This window comes from Onthophagus taurus, chromosome 3 (assembly GCF_036711975.1).
Source record: "Onthophagus taurus isolate NC chromosome 3, IU_Otau_3.0, whole genome shotgun sequence".
Classification (NCBI taxonomy): Eukaryota; Metazoa; Arthropoda; class Insecta; order Coleoptera; family Scarabaeidae; genus Onthophagus; species Onthophagus taurus.
Window position 1 is genome coordinate 21,957,962 of NC_091968.1, and position 20,159 is coordinate 21,978,120.

The 20,159-nt window shown below is 35.2% G+C and overlaps 1 protein-coding gene across 1 annotated transcript; it reads left to right on the plus strand.

Annotated features, from left to right (window-relative positions):
• The first annotated feature begins 265 nt into the window (after nucleotides 1–265).
• On the plus strand, nucleotides 266–13,751 carry LOC111415898 (splicing factor 1). Its single transcript, XM_023047783.2, has 9 exons — nucleotides 266–387; nucleotides 495–999; nucleotides 1,051–1,191; nucleotides 1,443–1,518; nucleotides 8,025–8,177; nucleotides 8,232–8,338; nucleotides 8,393–8,559; nucleotides 12,659–12,817; nucleotides 12,872–13,751. Exons 2-9 carry the CDS (start codon nucleotides 516–518, stop codon nucleotides 13,517–13,519), a joined length of 1,935 nt encoding a protein of 644 aa, XP_022903551.1. The 5' UTR covers nucleotides 266–387; nucleotides 495–515; the 3' UTR covers nucleotides 13,520–13,751.
• Nucleotides 13,752–20,159: the final 6,408 nt, after the last annotated feature.

Consider the following 20,159-nt stretch of genomic DNA (forward strand, 5'->3'; position numbering starts at 1 on the left):
AATGTCAATTCTTCCAATGACGTCACAGCAAGGTCTTTGCGGGGGATACGTTCATAACAACAAGAATAGTACAGAATATAAAAATTAAATTGTAAGTAAGATAATTTAAAATTTTTTTCAATTTCCTCATTAAATTGTACTATTTCATTATAAATCGAATTAAACCAAATAAAATTTAATCACTTTTAATATATAGTTCCGTACATGATTCATAGATGTCACTCATTCATTTAATTTATCTAAAAATTAGCTGTCAATCCGCCATTTTGATTTGTGATCGGCTTGTCAAGTGTCAACATACGCTTTTCATAAAAAATCGTTTTTATCCCTTTAAAACGGTTTAAAATCGATTACTTGAAACTTAAATCGACTTAGAATTCTTTTCAGGTAAGTACTCATTATTTATTTTTGCGTTTAAACCGCACCCAACTCAAATTTATCGATCTCATTTTATAACATAAATTATAAAATTTTTTATTTTATGAATATTTTAGGGTGTAAAGAAGCAAGAATAAATGGGTTCATCTAGGCATCGTGATAGAAGTCGCGGTCGCGATAAAGACCGTGATAAAGACCGCGATAAAGATCGTGATAGAGACCGTGATCGAAGGGATAGAAAAAGGAGTCGTGATCGAGACCGTGATCGTTCACATCGTGATAGGGATAGAGATCGTGAAAGGGACCGTGATAGACGTGAAAGAGAACGCGAAAGAAGGAGTCGTAGTCGAAGCCGAGGTGGTGGAGGCGGTGAAGGAGGAAGTGGGGTTGTTATTCCAGGGGGGAGTGTTATTAACAACATTGGTCTTGCTGGTATTGGAATTCCTGTAAGTGTCGCGCTTGAAAAGCATCTTCCACTTAAAGAAAAGACTCCTGAGCAAGATGGAGAAAAGTTATTGGCTGAAACGTTGGCTACTTTGGCGAATTTTGCTGCAACTAGGCAATATACAACTTTTAACACTACAATACATAAAATTGAGCATGAGGATGCTCATGATAATTGTGGGTTATTAAGATTTTTGTTGTAATTGATTTAATTAGGTTATGTTTTAGCCGGTATGGGAAGTGATGATTTGCGATCTAAAAAAAGGAGATCTCGTTGGGGTGGAAGTGAACACGATAAAATATTTATTCCTGGGATGCCAACAATTTTGCCTCAAAATCTTAATAAAGATCAGGAACAAGCATATTTACGTAAGTTAATTTATCATATGGTATTGATTTTTTAAATAAAATGTAAATTAAATAAAATTAATTAAATAATAACAAAAAATTAATGAGGTAAGTTTAGCTGCAATGGAAAAAAAAAGATTTATATTATTTTCTTTTAGCAAATTGAATTTAACTTAATATTTGAGTAATAATTGTGTTTTTGTTATATTTTTTGTTGTACAATGATTTCTAACTGTTGGGCTTTGGCCCTATTCTAACCCGCTTTATTACAGTTCAACTCCAAATTGAAGAGGTGAGCCGCAAACTGCGATCTGGGGACCTTGGAATTCCGCCCAATCCTGAAGAAAGGTTCGACACACCCCAACAATCTACAACTTCGTTTGTAACCGACCAAAAAAAAATTATAATAATACCAGCTCCTCCCCGAGTTTTTCGAAAACGACAAAAATCCGATGTTAAACGCCGCCACACGACGACTTCTTTTGCTTATTTCACAAGTAGAATTGACCCAAATTGACGGAGGAATTCTTTAAGATTTACTTTTTATTATGTGAATTAGAAAACTCCGTTGATTTTGTGATCAATAATTTTTTTAATCTAATTAATCACTTTTTTTAATCTTTATTATTTTTTAATTTATTTTTATGGGTGATTAGAAATGAATTAATCTAACAAGGGAATTCGATTTCATTGCAATTTGGTACAGTGATAGTTTGGGCCAAAATAAAGCCATTTAATCATCACCTGCAAAGATATGGGGTGAAATATATAACCTCTTTCTGTATGTAATAATAATCTATACAGGGTGGTTCAGTTTTTAATCTGGACATAGTACTTGCTAAAATAACACAAGTTTTTTTGTATAAACATAGGGTCGCAATTCTTTTTTTGTTTTCGAGCTATGAACTGTCAAAGTTGAGCCAAAAATTTACATTTCATCGTTTATTTCGGGTATGAGTAACCCATAGAATTTGAGATTTTGTATGTATGTACTACTTTTTAATATCTTATTTTCAACCATACCTTAAACTTCCCTAGCGCCCTCTAAGGGGATGAAATTGACAACCCCTTTGATTTTTTTATAACAACTTCTTAACGCCATGGAATATTAACATAAAAAAATATGGGTTGTAAAGCTTATTCATTATTGGTACTTTTTTGTCTCTTTAGTTTTTTCCTTAAAGGTAATAGTTTTAGCATAAAAAAATAAAATATGCTACATTGTACTGTAAAGCGCTGCTATTATTAAAATAATTTTTTCTTTATAGGTGGCTATGGAAGTTGTGCACTTACTAGGATCTAGTACTAACTAAATAACACCAATTAATTGTGATTTTCATAAGAAAAACCATAAATAAGATTAATGCCTGTCTGAACAAATTGCGTTGTTTTAAACAATATTAAAAAATTGATACTCTTGCTTAATAAGCGTCAAAAATTATTAATAATCAGCAATAATTATGATGATTAAATGCTGTAAATGAAACTTACAAGTTCTCAGAGCCAACTTTTGGAATAATTTTGGCAAAACATAGCAGCATTTAGCAGTACATGGCACGATATTTTATTTTTTTACACGCAAACTATTAACTTTAAGAAAAATACTAAAGAGACAAAAAAGTACCAGTAAAGAATGAGCTTTACAACCCATATTTTTTTATGTTAATATTCCATAGCGTTAAAAAGTTGTTATAAAAAAATCAAGGGGGTGGTAAATTTCATCCCCTTAGAGGGCGCTGGGGAACTTTAAGGTATGGTTGAAAATAAAATATTAACCAGTAGTACATACATACAAAATTTCAAATTCTATGGGTTACTCATACCCGAAATAAAAGATAAAATGTAAATTTTTTTCTCAACTTTGATTGCTCATAGCTCAAAAAAAAGAGTTGTGACCCTATGTTTATATAAAAAACTTGTGTTATTTTGGCAAGTACTACATCCTAGTAAAGTTTCCCGATTATAAACTGAACCACCCTGTATACAGTGTGAGTTATTAATTAGTATCCTGGCGGTCGATAGTTACTAAACCGTTTGAAAAACAAAAAAATATTTTATACAAAAGTTGTTTGACTCATCACTTTCTATTACGTAAAATTATTTTCACTTATACAGGTTCCATTTAAGCGTAACGAAGAATACGTCAATTTGTTTTAATGGAACACCCTGTTTATTTTATCATATTATGAATACAACTAAATTTGTTTATACAAACCTATCTGTTACTAATTCACAACGTTCATAGTTCCTGAGATATACAATTGTTCTTCCAAAATATGCCCATTACAGGATTTTTTTAAAAACGATGTAAAAACGACATTTTTTCCAATTTTGTCTTGAAACTACGTCAGATAATAGTTAAAGCCTGTAGGTAGATGATAGTATTCAAAGATATTAGATACACTATACAGGCTGTTTATAAAGCTTAGTTACTTTTGATGTTTTTCAAATGGCTTTTTCTTAAGTTTTTTAAATGGAACAGCCTGTATATTGTGTGCTAGTTGAATTGGTCATCAAGTTCCCTTTAATTCATGATAAGTATGTTATATGTCTAACTTTAATAGTTTTCCTGATATTTCAAACTTAAAGAAAAATATGTAATATGTCATTATTGTACCTAAAAAAGTGACTGAATGCCTTTTTTTGTCACTTTTCTTTTGTTTTTTCATTTTCATTTGTCTGTCATTTGTAAATCAGTAATATTATATTAAAATACAATTAAATGGCAGAACAATAAATCCCTTTTTTAATTACTAAATTATATTTGGAGGAATTGCAGCAACAAACTATTACATTATTATTATTAAACAATTACTGAACGTTGCTCAACAAGTAGGTATTAATTTAATTAATATTTAGAAGTTGTTCAATATGCCGCCCATTTTCTCTTCTACAAGCATTAATGCGCTATATAAAGGACCTTGAGGTATCTCTTAACATGTGCGTCTTATTTTCTCTAAAGTCGCAAATTACATGGAATATAGAATAATTCTATATTTTAACCAAGTCGCATTAAAATTTGGTATATGGCAGCAAAATTATTTTACATTATAAAATATTAACCAAATAATAAAAAGAAAAACAAAAAAATGATAAAAATAGACAGAATATAATATTAAGTACAATAACGCATATTTTATTACACATTACTCTTTAAATTCTAAATATCAGGAAAAGTACTAAAGTAAGATATATGACATACTTATCATTAATTAAAGCTAACTTGACGGGTAATTCAACCAGTACACAATATACAGGATGTTCCATTTAAAAAAACCTATGAAAAAGCCATTTGAAAAACATCAAAAGTAACTAAGCTTTATGAACACGCTGTATAGCGTACCTAATATCTTTGGATACTATCATTTAGTTACTGGTTTTGACTATTATTTGACATAGTTTCAAGGTAAAATTAGAAAAAATGCCGTTTTTCCAAAGTTTTTAAAAAGATCCTGCAATGGACATATTTTGGAAAAAAAATTGAATATCTCAGGAACTATGAATGCTATGAGTTAGTAACATATATGGTTGTATAAACAAATTTAATTCTATTCATAATATGATAAAATATACAGGGAGTTCAATTTAAAAAAATCTACTAGATACTAATAACTCACGCCATATAATATTTTGAAGAAATTAGTAAATTAGTTGAAAATTAAGATTTATGCAGTAAAATAAGCCCTATACGACTTTTAGCGGTGGATTTTGGTACAATTTAACGCAATGATTTCATTATATCATCCATGTTCAATGTGGTTGGGTATTATCATTATTCTTAAGAGTTTTCCTAGAGGTTTCATTTTATATTTTGCAACATTTTTAAACTGACAATATAAAGTCGACATTAGGGGCCACTTTCATTACACCTTACACTGGGCTGAATTCCGATTCTAGCTGGACAAAATTATTTTATGGACTTAACAAGGGCTAGAAGGGTAGAAAAAGTAGGTGTTTTAGTTTTCAGAAGATTAACTGAGTTTTCACATATTTTTTAGGGAAAAATTAGTATAAAATAATATGCAAAGATAAAATAAATACTAATTTAGTTTCTAGTTAAAAGAAGAACTATTTTTATAAAAATTCAAAATACGAATCGTCTTCTGATTCGCTTGGAGAATCCTTCTCCGTTTCGCTATGCTGCTCATCAACTATATCCTCTTCCACTGAATCCGTGATCAGCTCCCTTGCTTCAGAACTCAGCTCCTTCAATGGGACTTTCTGGAACGATCTAAGGCCTGTAATAACAGGATCCGATGATATTAAAAGCATGTGAACTAAGTCTTTTATATATGAGGACTTTCTAATGTGTTGGGCTCTGAATCGCCTCATGTACTTATTCCTTGCCTCCTCTGAACGCTGTCCTAAAGAGCTTTTATGTAGACTGGGAGGCATCCTGTACCAGCCATATAGCTCCACAAACAGTTTAGTAGTATTATAGGTAAATGTGTTTTTTTTTTCTTGTCATTGTCTTTGTGAACAATTTGAGGAAGTTGTTTTATCAACTCCTGTAGCTGCAGCGGCTTCATCTGCATGCTTAAAAAATCGGCAGGACACGTTCCCAGTGTTGGACATCCCACTTCCTTGAACCACTTTGTCCACTTTTACAGTGTGTGCTGGAAGGCTTCCTGTATCAACCATCAATGACCTCAAAAACCCCCCATATCAAGCTTTGCGTAACCTATATCTCTATATTGTATCCGCCATCTTGATTTTTGAAAAGTTTTTAACTCTGACTCCAGATTTGTAATATTATTTATTGTAATATATACTTATATCCCAGATACCTTAAATGAATTAAAAACTTAAGATATGGAGGTGAGTTGACATACTAGATTAATCCTTCTAAATCAATGTCAGCATCTTGGTGAAATTATTATACCTTCAAAGGTGCAGGCAATTACCACACTCTTCATGAAAAGGACGTGAAGAGTTGAATCATACCGCAGCCATTAGTGTGTCTTGAACGCAAGTAGAATGGATCATTTTTGAACAAAATTATTCTAACTGATGAGGTTCACTTTCATTTGCCTGGTTATGATGTCAACAAGCTAAATTGTCTGACTTGAAGCTCTGAAAACCTAAGACAGGTTACTACTATAAATGATTTTTTTATCCCGAAATTGATGCTATGGATGTGGATGACGTGTATTATCAACAAGTTGGTGGAACATGCCACACTGCTCCTGAACGATTACTATATTGCGTACAAATTTTTCTGTACGTGTAATTTCTCGAATTGGAGACATCAATAATTGATACATGCCAACGTTCCAGCAACGTGAAATTGGGCAACAATTATGTGAAAGCGTGATGAAAAATTTTATTAAAAGAATACCAAGGCCGTACTTTGGACAAAAATAAAAATATCTGCTTTTCACACAAATACTGTTTTTCTCTTAATTTAAAATGAAATCTCTAGTTGGAAGACCCTGTATTTGAATAACACAAAAATTAAAATATATATATGTAGCCTATAGCCGTATCTCGCAACTTCTCTTCATAGTTTTCGTCCTCGTGACCGCCTTGGACTTCTTCCATTTGGCGGTTGGACATTCTTCATCCATTGAACACGTCCGAACCATCGTAGCCTCCTTACTTATATAGCTTCCAGTGTGCTAATCTGTATTCCCATTTCCTTTACGATATCGATATTCCATACTCGATCCATCCTTGTTTTCTGGCATCATCTCCTCCAGTAGTCCAACAACGGCGTTTTTTCTTGATTCGCTTTTTATGGATCTATTTTTCATGGTCCATAGTTCGGCTCCATACGTGCCTAAACTTTCCACTACCGTCTTATATATTCGGATTTTAGTTCGATTTATTTGTTGATTCCATAGAACACCATTTCCGAAGCATATATTCTGCGCCCATTTCGTCTTCTGCCAATATAACTTTTTGTCTTCCGCAAAGTGAAGGATAAACAGTTTCATAGTCTATTTGGATCCCCATATTTTGACATTTTTTCCGTCATTTTGTTACAACTTGATTTTACACATTTAACTTGAACTTGCATTTTTGTTTAAGACCTTTGATAATATATATGTCTTCAGATATTGTTTGCACTTTTATAACAGCTGTTATATTTTGATACAGCCTTTTAACTGCATCTATATAGATACCTTGTTTCTTCATAGTACTCTATGTCTTGAAATACTTTTTCAATTCTCTGCTAAATAATCTTTCTAGACAACTTTTATTTTTTAGCACATATAAAACATACGTAAATCTTATTTTGTCCCATATTGTTGTACCAAATTGCAACAAAATCAATAAGGAACAATTTTGATACTTCCCTTGTAAGATATAATAATAATAGTAATTGAAAAAATTCATTTGTGGTCGCTTAATATTAAAAAATTATTTTGAAATAGCTTAGGATTTGAACGAAAAATACACAAAGAATTATACAAATTAAATATAAAAGAAAACGCAGGATCATAACAAAAAAAAAATAATAATAATACACTTTTTAATAATATAGAACGTTTACTTTCAGCTACATTAATAATTAAAATTTTTGTTACAGCGTTAACAAAAACATCTTATCTTTTAGATCTCTACAAAATACGTTCTAATTAATCAAATTTTCTTTTTTTTAATTAATCGAATTTCTTTCTCCTTAGGGTTCGTCCAAAAATATTTAGACTCAATCTTTAAAAAAAAATTACATTACTTTTATTATTTCTTTTTAATACACCATTTAATCGTTTATTTAAGTTTAAAATTTAAGGTTACAGTTTGTCTCGCGTCCCTAAATATTGACTTTTCTTGGTAAAAAGATATCATTTAAAAAAATGGGGACGGGGACTTTTCAGAATGCGTTAACTAAATTCGTTCTTTTCCTACAGATCACCATCTCCGGAGCCCATCTACAGCAGCGATGGTAAACGTTTAAATACGCGCGAATTTCGCACCCGGAGAAAATTAGAGGAAGATCGGCACGCTTTAGTTTTGAAAATGCAAAATATTAATCCCGAATTTAAACCCCCCGTTGATTACAAGTAAATTTAAATCACATTTTAAAATTTTACTTTTTAACAATTTTATTAATTTAGACCTCCTGTTATCCGCGTGAGCGATAAGGTTATGATTCCACAAGAAGAACATCCCGAGATTAATTTTGTAGGGTTATTAATTGGGCCAAGAGGAAACACTTTAAAAAGTATGTAGCAAATGAAATTTTACTTTATTTCAGGTATTAATTATGTGTATGTAGCAATGGAAAAAGAAACGGGAGCTAAAATAATTATCCGCGGAAAAGGGAGCGTTAAAGAAGGAAAGGTTGGGAGGAAAGATGGGCAACCTCTTCCTGGTGAAGATGAACCTCTACATGCTTATATAACAGCAACGAATCCTGAGTGTGTTAAAAAAGCCGTTGAGAGAGTAAGTTAATAATAATAAATTCATTGCAAAAACTAACAAAAATATTTCTTAATTAAGCCGAGGTCGCTTGCGGGCGAGCCGCTACATCGATGCCATATTAACACAAAACTACCCCATTTTCAAGGATATATCTTCTAATTAAACCGAGGCGCTACATCAATGCCGGTTCAATACAAAAGTACACAGTTTTAAAAGATATATTTTCTTATTAATCCGAGGTCGCTTGCGGGCGAGGCGCTACATCAATGCCATTTTGATACAAAACTAACCCATTTTCAAAAATATATACACTAATTACGCCGAGGTCGCTTGCGGGCGAGGCGATACATCGATGCCATATTGATACAAAACTACCCCATTTTCAAGGATATATCTTGTAATTAAGCGGAGCCACTACATCATTGCCGTTTCAATACGAAAGTACACACTTTTAAAAGATATATTTTCTTATTAAGCCGAGTTCGCTTGCGGGCGAGGCTCTATATCAAGGTCATATTGATAAGAAGCTACACCACTTTCAAGGACATATTTCCTGATTAAGTCGAGGTCGCTTCCGGGCGAGGCTCTATATCCAGGTCATATTGATAAGAAACTACACAACTTTCAAGAACATATTTCCTAATTAAGCCGAGGTCGCTTGCGGACGAGGCGCTACATCGATATCATGTGGATACAAAACTACCCCATTTTCAAAAATATATACACTAATTACGCCGAGCTCGCTTGCAGGCGAGGCGCTACATCGATGCCATATTGATACAAAACTACCCCATTTTCTGGGATATATTTTCTAAGTAAGCCGAGATCGCTTGCGGGCGAGGCGGTACATAAATGCCATGTTGATACAAAACTACCCCATTTTCAAGGATATATCCTCTAATTAAGCGGAGCCACTACATCATTGCCGTTTCAATACGAAAGTACACACTTTTAAAAGATATATTTTCTTATTAAGCCTAGTTCACATGCGGGCGAGGCCCTATATCAAGGTCATATTGATAAGAAGCTACATCACTTTCAAGGACATATTTCCTGATTAAGCCGAGGTCGCTTGCAGGCGAAGCTCTATATCCAGGTCATATTGATAAGAAGCTACACAACTTTCAAAAACATATTTCCTAATTAAGCCGAGGTCGCTTACGGGCGAGGCGCTACATCCATATCATGTTGATACAAAACTACCCCATTTTCAAGCATATATATCTTCTAATTAAGCCGAGGTGCTACATCAATGCCATTTTGATACAAAACTACCCCATTTTCTGGGATATATTTTCTAAGTAAGCTGAGGTCGCTTGCGGGCGAGGCGGTACATAAATGCCATGTTGATACAAAACTACCCTGTTTTGAAGGATATATCTTCTAATTAAGCGGAGCCGCTACATCATTGCCGTTTCAATACAAAAGTACACACTTTTAAAAGATATATTTGTTTATTAAGCTGAGGTCGCTTGCGGGCAAGACGAAACATCACTGCAATTTTGATATAAAACTACCACATTTTCAATGATACATACACTAATTACGCCGAGGTCTCTTGCGGGCGAGGCGCTACATCGATGCCATATTGATACAAAACTACCCATTTTTCAGAGATATATTTTCTTATTAAGAAGAGGTCGCTTGCGGGCGAAGCGTTACATCAATGACATTTTGATACGAAACTACCCCATTTTCAAGAATATATCTTCTAAGTAAGCCGAGGCGATATACAGTGGTACCTCGACATACGAGTATAATTCGTTCCGTAACCTTGCTCGTATCTCAAAGCAATTTTCCCCATTGAAATTACATATGTAATTGAAATGCCATTAATTCGTTCCAGCTCCCAAAACACCACCTCAGTTGTTTTTGTTAAGTGTTTTTGAATAAGAAATGTATTTATAAGAAGAGTTTAATTTTCGACACTTGTCTTCGCTTTTTTTGTCACGCTTTACTCATTTTCACCTGCAGATCGTTTAAAAAAACTGTCCAAGGAGGTTTGTTTCTTCCTCCCTTTCAGGATATTGCGGAAATGAGTTAGGCAAGTTTCGTTGAACAACTCCGATGCACGACCAGTTGCAACTTTTTCGGGGTGATTTTTATCCACGAACTTTCTCCCACATTCCCAAGATCTCCTTTATATCTCTTGTAGAGATAACCTCCTCCATCTCTGGCTCCTCTTCAAAACTAATTTTTCGTTCAACCATCGTGTAACTCCTCGATTGTCAGCACCTGAGACTGTTCCTCGACGAGTTCGTTCACATCTCTGTCATCCACCTCCAGACCCATGGATTTTCCCAGAGAAACAATCTCCTCTACCACTGACACTTCGAGTTCCAATCCTTCGAAGGCCCTTTTAGCTACAGCCTTAGGCCACAGCTTCTTCCATGCAGAGGTTAAGGTCCTCGTTGTAACACCTAGCTAGGCCTGATCAATAATTCTTCGGCATATCATAATGTTAAAGTGGTCCTTCCAGAACTCTCGAAGGGTAAGGTTTGTGTTCTCCGTCACCTCAAAGCAGCGCTGAAAAATGTGCTTGTACAACTTCTTAAAATTAGAAATCACCTGCTGATCCATGGGCTACAGGATACCAGTGGTGTTGGGTGGTAGGTAGAGAACCTTTATAAACTTGAACTCTTCGAGTAAATCATCTTCGAGATTTGGTGGGTGAGCAGGGACATTGTCGAGGACGAGAAGGGCTTGCATGGGTAGGTTGTTTTCCTGTAAATATTTTTTAACAGAAGGGCCAAACACCAGGTTTATCCACTGCACAAAGAATTTCCTGGTGATCCACGCCTTCGGATATGCTTATGTGACTTAAAGGCTCTGGGATTTTCCGAATGGTATAGTAGCAAAGGCTTAATTTTGCAGTCGCAAAGTGCTAGAGTTAATCTATCCTTCATGGGTTTGTGACCTGGCATCGTCTTCTCCTCTGCCGTTATGTAAGTCCTATTCGGCATCCTTTTCCAGAAAATCCCTGTTTCGTCACAGTTGAAGACTTGCTGGGGGATGTATCCTTTGGTTTCTATCAGTTCGGAAAGCGTTTTGATTCAAGCTTTAATTCAATAGACATCATTTTCTTCTTCGGACCCATGGTTATAGGAAGAAATGTGATAATGTTTTGTAAATGTACAAAAAGCAAAAAACTCGAACCCAACTTGTCAAAAATGTCTAGTCTGAGGTGAGAGAAACTGTTAGATCAAGCTGTTCGAAAAAATTAACTTTTTTAAAACATTGCTTTAATTTATATATCTTCAGAACATTTTCCAGAGCTACCAAAAATGTTGAACGAACAGATGTTATACCCAGTGAGTTATTCTATCCACCCACTGGGCTTCTCAGGTGGTGTTCAATTAAGATCAATTAATCTTTCATTGCTCAATTGAATCATGATTGGAACCATGTGCTCTGTCTTCTCTTGGTTAACAGTCAGCCCGACTATCTTTGCAACTTGTTCTAATGCAATGAGGCATTCCTCTCATCAGGGCAAGAATTATACAGGAATGCAGCGTTCTACTAAAAGGATCTTTTATAATAAAATGTATTTGAGCAGGTATGGTTATGATATGATGCATTAGCAAGTATTGGAAAAGAAATAAACAGCTGAGTGTCATCTACATACATATGAGAATTGTATGTTTAAAACATGAAGGTGCCTATCTGATCCGAACATTGGCAAATGTGACAGCAGCTCGAAATAATTCTGTTGAAGTTTTCCTAAACCAAGTTCTAAGAGTCCTCAGTCACGAGATTCTTTTTCTGCCGATTCCTCTTTTTCCTTTGACTTTCCCTTGCTTTATGGATTGGATCAGAGAATATTGGTATTGACTTCTCACGACATATGAGCTATCCATGGTGTTTTGAGCATCCACCCATACAGCCACATCTCCATGGCTTCCAGTTTTTTAGTTGTGGCTTCTGTCAAAGTACCCTATTCTCTGCCGTATAACAATGTATCTGCCATCACCATAGTATCATCTGCATATTTAATATTATTTATTTTGACTCCAAATTGGCATCTTCAGCCACAACGGACACACTAAGCATATCGTTAAACACTAGCAATACAACATTATATTATTTCTTGAATAACTTTTTTTCTATTTATTTTTATTAGATCAAAGAAGTTATAAGACAAGGAGTTGAAGTCCCAGAGAATCAAAATGATTTGCGTCGCATGCAACTACGCGAATTAGCTCAATTAAACGGGACTTTGCGTGAAAACGATGGTTTGAGATGTAACAATTGTGGCGCAACCGATCATAAATCATGGCTGGTATGTATTATTCCGTTAAATTAATTGATTTAAAATTAATCCTATGAAATGTAGTGCCCTGATAAACCGAATGTAACCAACAACATAGTCTGTTCGAGTTGTGGGGCTGCAGGGCACATCGCCCGAGATTGTCGCCAAAAACGTCCTGGTTTGGGCGGTCCTGCAATGATGGGTGACAAAGCTAAAATCGATGAAGAATACATGTCTTTAATGGCGGAGTTGGGTGAAGGTCCCCCACCGGAATTTTTAAAAGGAAATGGGGCTCCCAATAATACTAATCAACGCAAACCTGGTATAAACATGTTTGATCCGCAAGTCGCGCCTCGTCCTTTGATGCCACCACCAATGGCGAATGCGATGATGCCGAATATGCCTAATGGAGGCATGGGGGGGATGCCCCCACCGCCATGGGCAGGTGGAATGCCTTGGCAACCTGGTCCACCGGGGATAATGCCACCACCTCCACCTCCGGGAGCTTCAAGTCCCCCGCAAATGATGCCTTGGATGGCAAATAATCAACCACCTCCTCCAGGAGCTGGTGCAAACACTTTACCACCACCACCTGGTATGGGAAGTATGCAACCACCGTGGCAAACACCGTTCCAATGGCCCCCTAATAATTGTACTCCGCCACCACCACCCGGAATTGATATGACCAGTTTGTTGACGGCTCCCCCGCCGCCACCTCCAACTTCTACATAAATTACATAAACTAAAAATAGATATTAATTTGGAGGGAATTCAAAGAAAATGTTAAAAAATTAATAAAAGGATAAGATGAATTAAAATTTCTTCTTTGTTAATGTGAATTAATTAATATTTCTGTGTAGGGATTTAGTAGAAGTGAATTATTTTATTGTAATAATGATATAAACAAAGATATGTTGAAAAACTTTTGTAGAATTTGATGATTAAATAAAAGATATAACCTCTTTATATACCTTTGGATACCACCAATAGAAAATAATGAACTTAATTGATATCAGAAGTTAGGTATCAGTAGAAGTCAAAGACGCCAAAGACATTGAATAAAATAAATGGTACAAGTGGTATAAGTGGTAGCTTGGGACCAAGATATACCAATTTTGAATTAATTCAATTTTGCTTATAGTGGATTAAAGTTTTATACCTTGCATTATACTTTTCTTTTATTTTGTTTACTTGTTTTTTTTTTTTTTTTTTTTTTTTATATAACTTATAAATTAGTAAACCTTTTTTTTTTGAAAGTAAATAATATTTATTCTACTATTTTAAAAAGTTATAGTGGGTATAATACGTTCCTATTATTTTTGCTATTATTAATATATATATATATTTTTTTTTTTCTCGTATTCCCATTTGTAGAGTATGAAAATTGCACACTTGAATGCTCAGTCACTGAGAGCAAAGTTCATTAGATTATTAGACGTCATTAATGAAACTAAGTATGATATTATCGGTTTATCTGAAACTTGGCTTACAACTGATGTTGACTCGGCGACGGTTGCTGTTCCTGGTTTTACGTTGGAGCGCGCGGATCGAGATGGTAGGGGAGGAGGTGTTGCTTTTTATATAAACAACAAATTAAGGTATAAAATAATTAGTATTCCGAATACTATTGAACAGCTATGGATTTCTTTTCTTGTTGATAAAATGCGTATTGCCTTGGGCGTTGTCTATAAACCGCCGAATTTTAATTCTTCAGCTTTTATTACAGAACTTGAAAATGCGTTGGCTGCTGTAGCTGCAACGCACGATACGTTTATTTTGGTGGGTGATGTCAATATTGATGTGCTTCATGGTGGCAATGACAGTGTGAGCTTCTTAGAAATGCTTGATTCAGTGGGCTTGATTCAAATAATTGATTCGCCAACAAGAATTACAAATACCACTGAAAAATTATTAGATGTGATCTGCACATCTGATTTAGGGATGATAAGGGCAAAGGGTGTTGCACGTGGTATATCAGATCATGAGCTGGTGTTTTGTGAGATTGCGCCTGTTTTGCCATCACGTTATCCTCAGTATAGAACATTGAGGTCGTTTAAATATTTTGATCGTGAAGAGTTTTTGAATGATTTGTATAGGCTCCCCCTTTACTCGATATTTGATATGGTAAGCGTAGATGATAAAATTAACTACCTTACTAACAGTTTACTATCTGTAATAGATTTCCATCTTTCCTCAAAACGTTATAGGTTTACAAAATCACCCGTTCCTTGGTTAACGGACACTATTAGATTAATGCAGCGCATCCGTGATGATGCATATAAAAAGTTTAAATTAAAAAAATCAGTGCATGCGTGGGAGTATTATAAATCATGTAGAAATACGGTTAATGCAGCCATTGACAGTGAACGTAAGGCATTTTTGGAGTATCGGGTTCGGTGTGAAAAAGGTAATCCTTGGAGGGCGTTGCGGTCGGTAGGTATGGGCGGTATTGCGGGCAATTCAATACCAGGGCATCTTCAACGACCTGATGATTTAAATTTTTATTATGTCAATTCTGTTTCATCTCTATTACCTTTCGATGATGATTTGTACAGATATTATAGTAGTAATCGAATTAATAGTAACACTTTTACATTTCAAAGGATAAGTAACTCTGACATATACGAAATTATAAATTCTATAAAAACAAGTGCAGCAGGAATAGATACATTGAATATAAACCTAATTAAACTTTGTTGTCCTTACATTACAGATTATATCACACATATAATAAATCATTGTTTGACGGAGGGTCTTTTTCCAATAGCGTGGAAGATAGCACTGGTAAAGCCGTTGCCTAAAGTTAGTCGGCCCTTAGTGTTTGCTGATCTCAGACCTATAAGTGTACTTCCGGTGTTATCAAAGATTGCCGAAAAGGTTATTGCTGGCCAGCTGCAACGCTATATTGATAAAAATAAAATCTTACCAGATGTACAGTCTGGATTTCGCTCGGGGTACAGTTGTGCAACTGCTTTGTTGACAATTGTTGACGATATTGTGAGGGAGTTGGATAGGGGCAGAGCTACTGTATTGTGTCTGTTAGATTTTTCGAAGGCATTCGATACAATTGATCATGAACTGTTGCGATCTGTGTTACAGTTTATTGGGCTGGATGATATTGCAGTAACTTTGCTATATAATTATATAACGCATCGGCAACAACACGTTATTATAGATGAGGTATTATCGTGTCCTATGGATTTAAGGTCCGGTGTGCCGCAGGGTTCTGTCCTGGGTCCGCTTCTATACACTATCTACACTAGTAGATTTTATTCTCACTTAAAATATTGCAAAATACATTTTTATGCAGACGACACTCAGTTGTATCATAGTTTCTTGCCAACAGAGTGCGCGTTAGCTAATCAACACATTAATGATGACTTGCAGAATGTTGTTGAGATCTCTCGCAGGCATGGCCTTAAAATTAACTCCATGAAAACTGAACTGGTTTTATTCTCAACTCAGAAATATCGTGATTCAATTAAGTCTAGCCTTGATGTTTGTGTTGGTGACGTGAGGGTACCCTTTGCAGCGTCGGCAAAGACTTTGGGCCTGATTATTGACGAAAAGCTGAGATTTATTGATCATATAAATAAATGTACTCAGAGAGCTTACGCTAATTTGCGGTCAATATATAGCAACAGAAAGTTTTTAAACAAAAAAATTAAAACTATGCTTTGTAATGCCTTGGTTCTTTCCCATTTCAACTTCTGCGATGTCGTGTATTCTCCCTTTATTACAGCGCTTACAGCTCAAAGAATACAACGAGTGCAAAATTCTTGTTTGAGGCTGATTTTTGGTGTTCGGCGTCGCCAACATATAAGTCATAAGTTGCGGGAGGTAAATTGGTTAAATATGACGCAGCGACGAGCTCTGCATTCGGCGTGTTTATATTTTACAATACTAAAAACTGAAAAGCCACCGTATCTATATAGAAAAATAGTATTTCGATCAGACGTACACACAATAAATGTCCGTTTTAAAGGTACACTAACTCCTCCTCTACACTCGCTTGAATTTTTTAAAAGTTCGTTTACGTATCAGATTACAACAGTTATTAACAGTCTCCCGATAGATATCAGAAGTTGTAATACAATAAGGTCATTCAAAAATAAATTATTTGTTCATTTATTTAGTACATAATTTGATTTACGATAATATAGCAGCCGTCGCCGTGACATCGCTGAGATTAAACATTAGAGGGTGTGCAAGGTTCTCACTACAGATGGCAGTATTATTTGCTGTTTCTTTTTCTTTTGAATTATTGTTTTATATTATTATGTTTTGGTTGTATTATTATTATTTTTTGGTATTATTTTCGTTATTATATTACGTATCTGTTTTTTTTTCTAGCTCTCTTAAGGTTAAGTTGAAAATCAGTATTATACTGAACTTCGCCTTTTCGTTCATCTTTTTATATGCATAAAATATAATTTGTATAATGTATATAGGTGTAAGTGAACGAATAAAGTCATTTATTATTATTATTATTATTATATATTTCGCAGTACCAAAAAATAATAGAAACACCGCAATATTACCAACTTTATCAATAACGCAGCATTCCAGTAGAAACCACAATGCTTCCTAAACAATCTCAGCACCACCAGCGGAACACTTCAAGACTCTCATTGACCAGTTGGGCATCAAGAACACTCAATGCTAAACTTCAAATAAAAAAATGACTAAAGAAATAAAATCAGCTCTCTTAGATACTAAGTCTAACCTTCTGCTCGAATCCATTATGGCAACTGTAAGTTTGGATGATAGTCAGTGGTCATAATTTGGTTTCTATGTTATGTCAGTTTTATAGAGTGGACCCATGTTATTTTCAGGACGACAACGCAATGTTGCGAGGTTCACCATTGATTGGTACGGTGACAAGCCGCTTTTCAAGCCTGGAAGAAAATGCTAGCAACCATCACAAGGACTTGCAAAAAGCATGCCAAGAAAGGTTGAAGCTGAGATTGCTGCACGTAGAATTTGCCAACTGCTGAATATGAATAAAATGAATATCTCTTTTTATTACATGTGTTCAAATAGATTACGGCATCTGTTGTTTGGAATACCAAAAGGCTTTTGACTACGTCAACTGGAAAATGCTGTGGAAGGTTCTTTGCAAAATGAGAATGCCTGAACACCTCATGATGCCCATAAAAAACCTCTACGACAACAACAGGATACAAAACCGACACTCTGCCATTTAAAACTATTAGAGGTGTTCACCACTTTCTCGAGATCTCTTCAACATTTAAGGAAAATAAATAATTAGAAAGGCATTGGACGCATGGAATGGAGGAATCCCAAACACGCAGATAATACAACTTTGATAGCTGCATTAGAAGAGGAAATGGTGGATTGTCTAAACCGAGTTGAGACTGAGAGTAATAAATGTGGCCTTAATATTAATGCAGAAAAAATCAAAATTATGATCGTCGATCATTCTGATGTTCTGTAACTACACAGATTTCAAATCGTAGACCAGATCATGTACCTAACCTCATATATTGACACAGGTTCAATATATGTGAAAGAATAGGTCTGGCTAAAATTACAATGATGTGGAAAGACCGCTATCCCTAATTGTACTAAAGTGGGGCTAGTTCAATCACTGATCTTCTCCATCTTCTGATATGGGGCTGAAACGTGGACAATTAAAGCAGCAGACAGAAAAAGAATTGATGCGTTTCGCAGATTAAAGGAATTGACCCTTAGAGAATTGAACATCCAGAATACACTATCTTCTATTTGTGTTACGAATATCCTGAGGTTTATTGGACACATTACACTAAGAGATGATAACAATATGGAGAGGTTGATAGTATCGGGAAACGTACAGCGACGAAGGTCTAGCTAGAGAACGCTCACCAACCCGATGGACAGACCAGATTCCGAAACTAAGTTTTACTATTCTGTAAATAAGGTTCGGAACTAAAGTCAACGACACAAATTGCTAATGATCACAATTTTCAGTAATGAGAGAACGAGTAGAAAGAAGTTCAAATAGTATGTAGTGGAATACTGCAAATTCCTGGTTTGATGTGATTTAGCCACTTCCTGCGCAATCCTAAAATTTTTATAGTTGCGCAATCCGAAACATAAAGTCAGGTGGAGACTGTGTGTATAGGAGGGGCGTGGATGGATAGGTCGGGTGACCATGTCCAGTAAGGGCATTCAGCTGATGACAGGACATGGTCCATTATATGTATACTTGAGAAGATTTCGGCTGAAGGAAACGAACGGGATATGTGTGAGTGAGGACACCATACAGCATATCGTGCAGGAGTGTATCAATGAGTGAATCAGGAGGAAGATAAAGGAGAGTTGAATGGAATTATGGTTAATTTTAACCGGTTGGCAGCAGGAGTTGTCTTTGATTATGATGGGGAGTTTGTGCAAGGGGCGGAAACAAATGGAATTCTTTATGGGAGCTCAATGATCGATGCGACAGTGGTATTATATGGAGCTATATGGTCTTAATGTTAGTGCTTCTTAGCGTGTTGGCTGGCCATGGAGGGTGGATCTCCGATCTAGTGCAGGACTCTTACTCAGAGATGACATGTATGTTAAGATTTCGATTTTATTAAACATTTCAATTCAACAACAATAAACATCTTTAATATTAAACAGAATAACTGAAATCGATGTTGCCCGATCGCCGTCCTATATTAGAGTAGCGCCACAGAATAACCAGAAAGGATACTGGGAGTATCCCGCCAAATCTGATTTTTCTGCGCCTGTGTAAATACTTTATTACTCCATTTTACAAAAAAAAGCGTAGATTGCGTCAATTTAACAATAATTACATTGTAATAAAATATAAATATTAAATTGGAAAAACATGTCAATGATATACATCGGATTTTCCGTGACAATAGCTCTCAGTCTTCTCCGGAATCTTGGAACTGGCAGGATGCTTGTACCCTCCGAATTGTAATCTTGATACTCTGGTACAGAGCCGTCTTCTGAATCTTAGTAAGGTGCGTTTTTGGTGGCACCAGATAGCAGTTCACCTTCCCGCGTGTGTCTAGAGGATGTGATATTTCATATTTTTTGAAAAATTAAAAGTAATTCTTCCTAATCAATACGGCACATTCCAGAATATAAATTCCATACAAGGTAGGTATTTTATAATGTTTAATGTAACTTCTACAGCTATCAGTATTTTTTAGACCAAAGATTGCTCTTACACACCTCTTCTGTAGTATGAAGATTCTATCTATACCAACACCACGGCCCCAAAAGATAACTCCATATCTTAGCAAGGAATGAATAGGCATTTAATCCTGCTTCAATGCCAGCTGATTCTGAAATAATCCGAATAGCATATGAGAAATGACTGATCTTGCCAGCAAGGAAATCGATATGATTG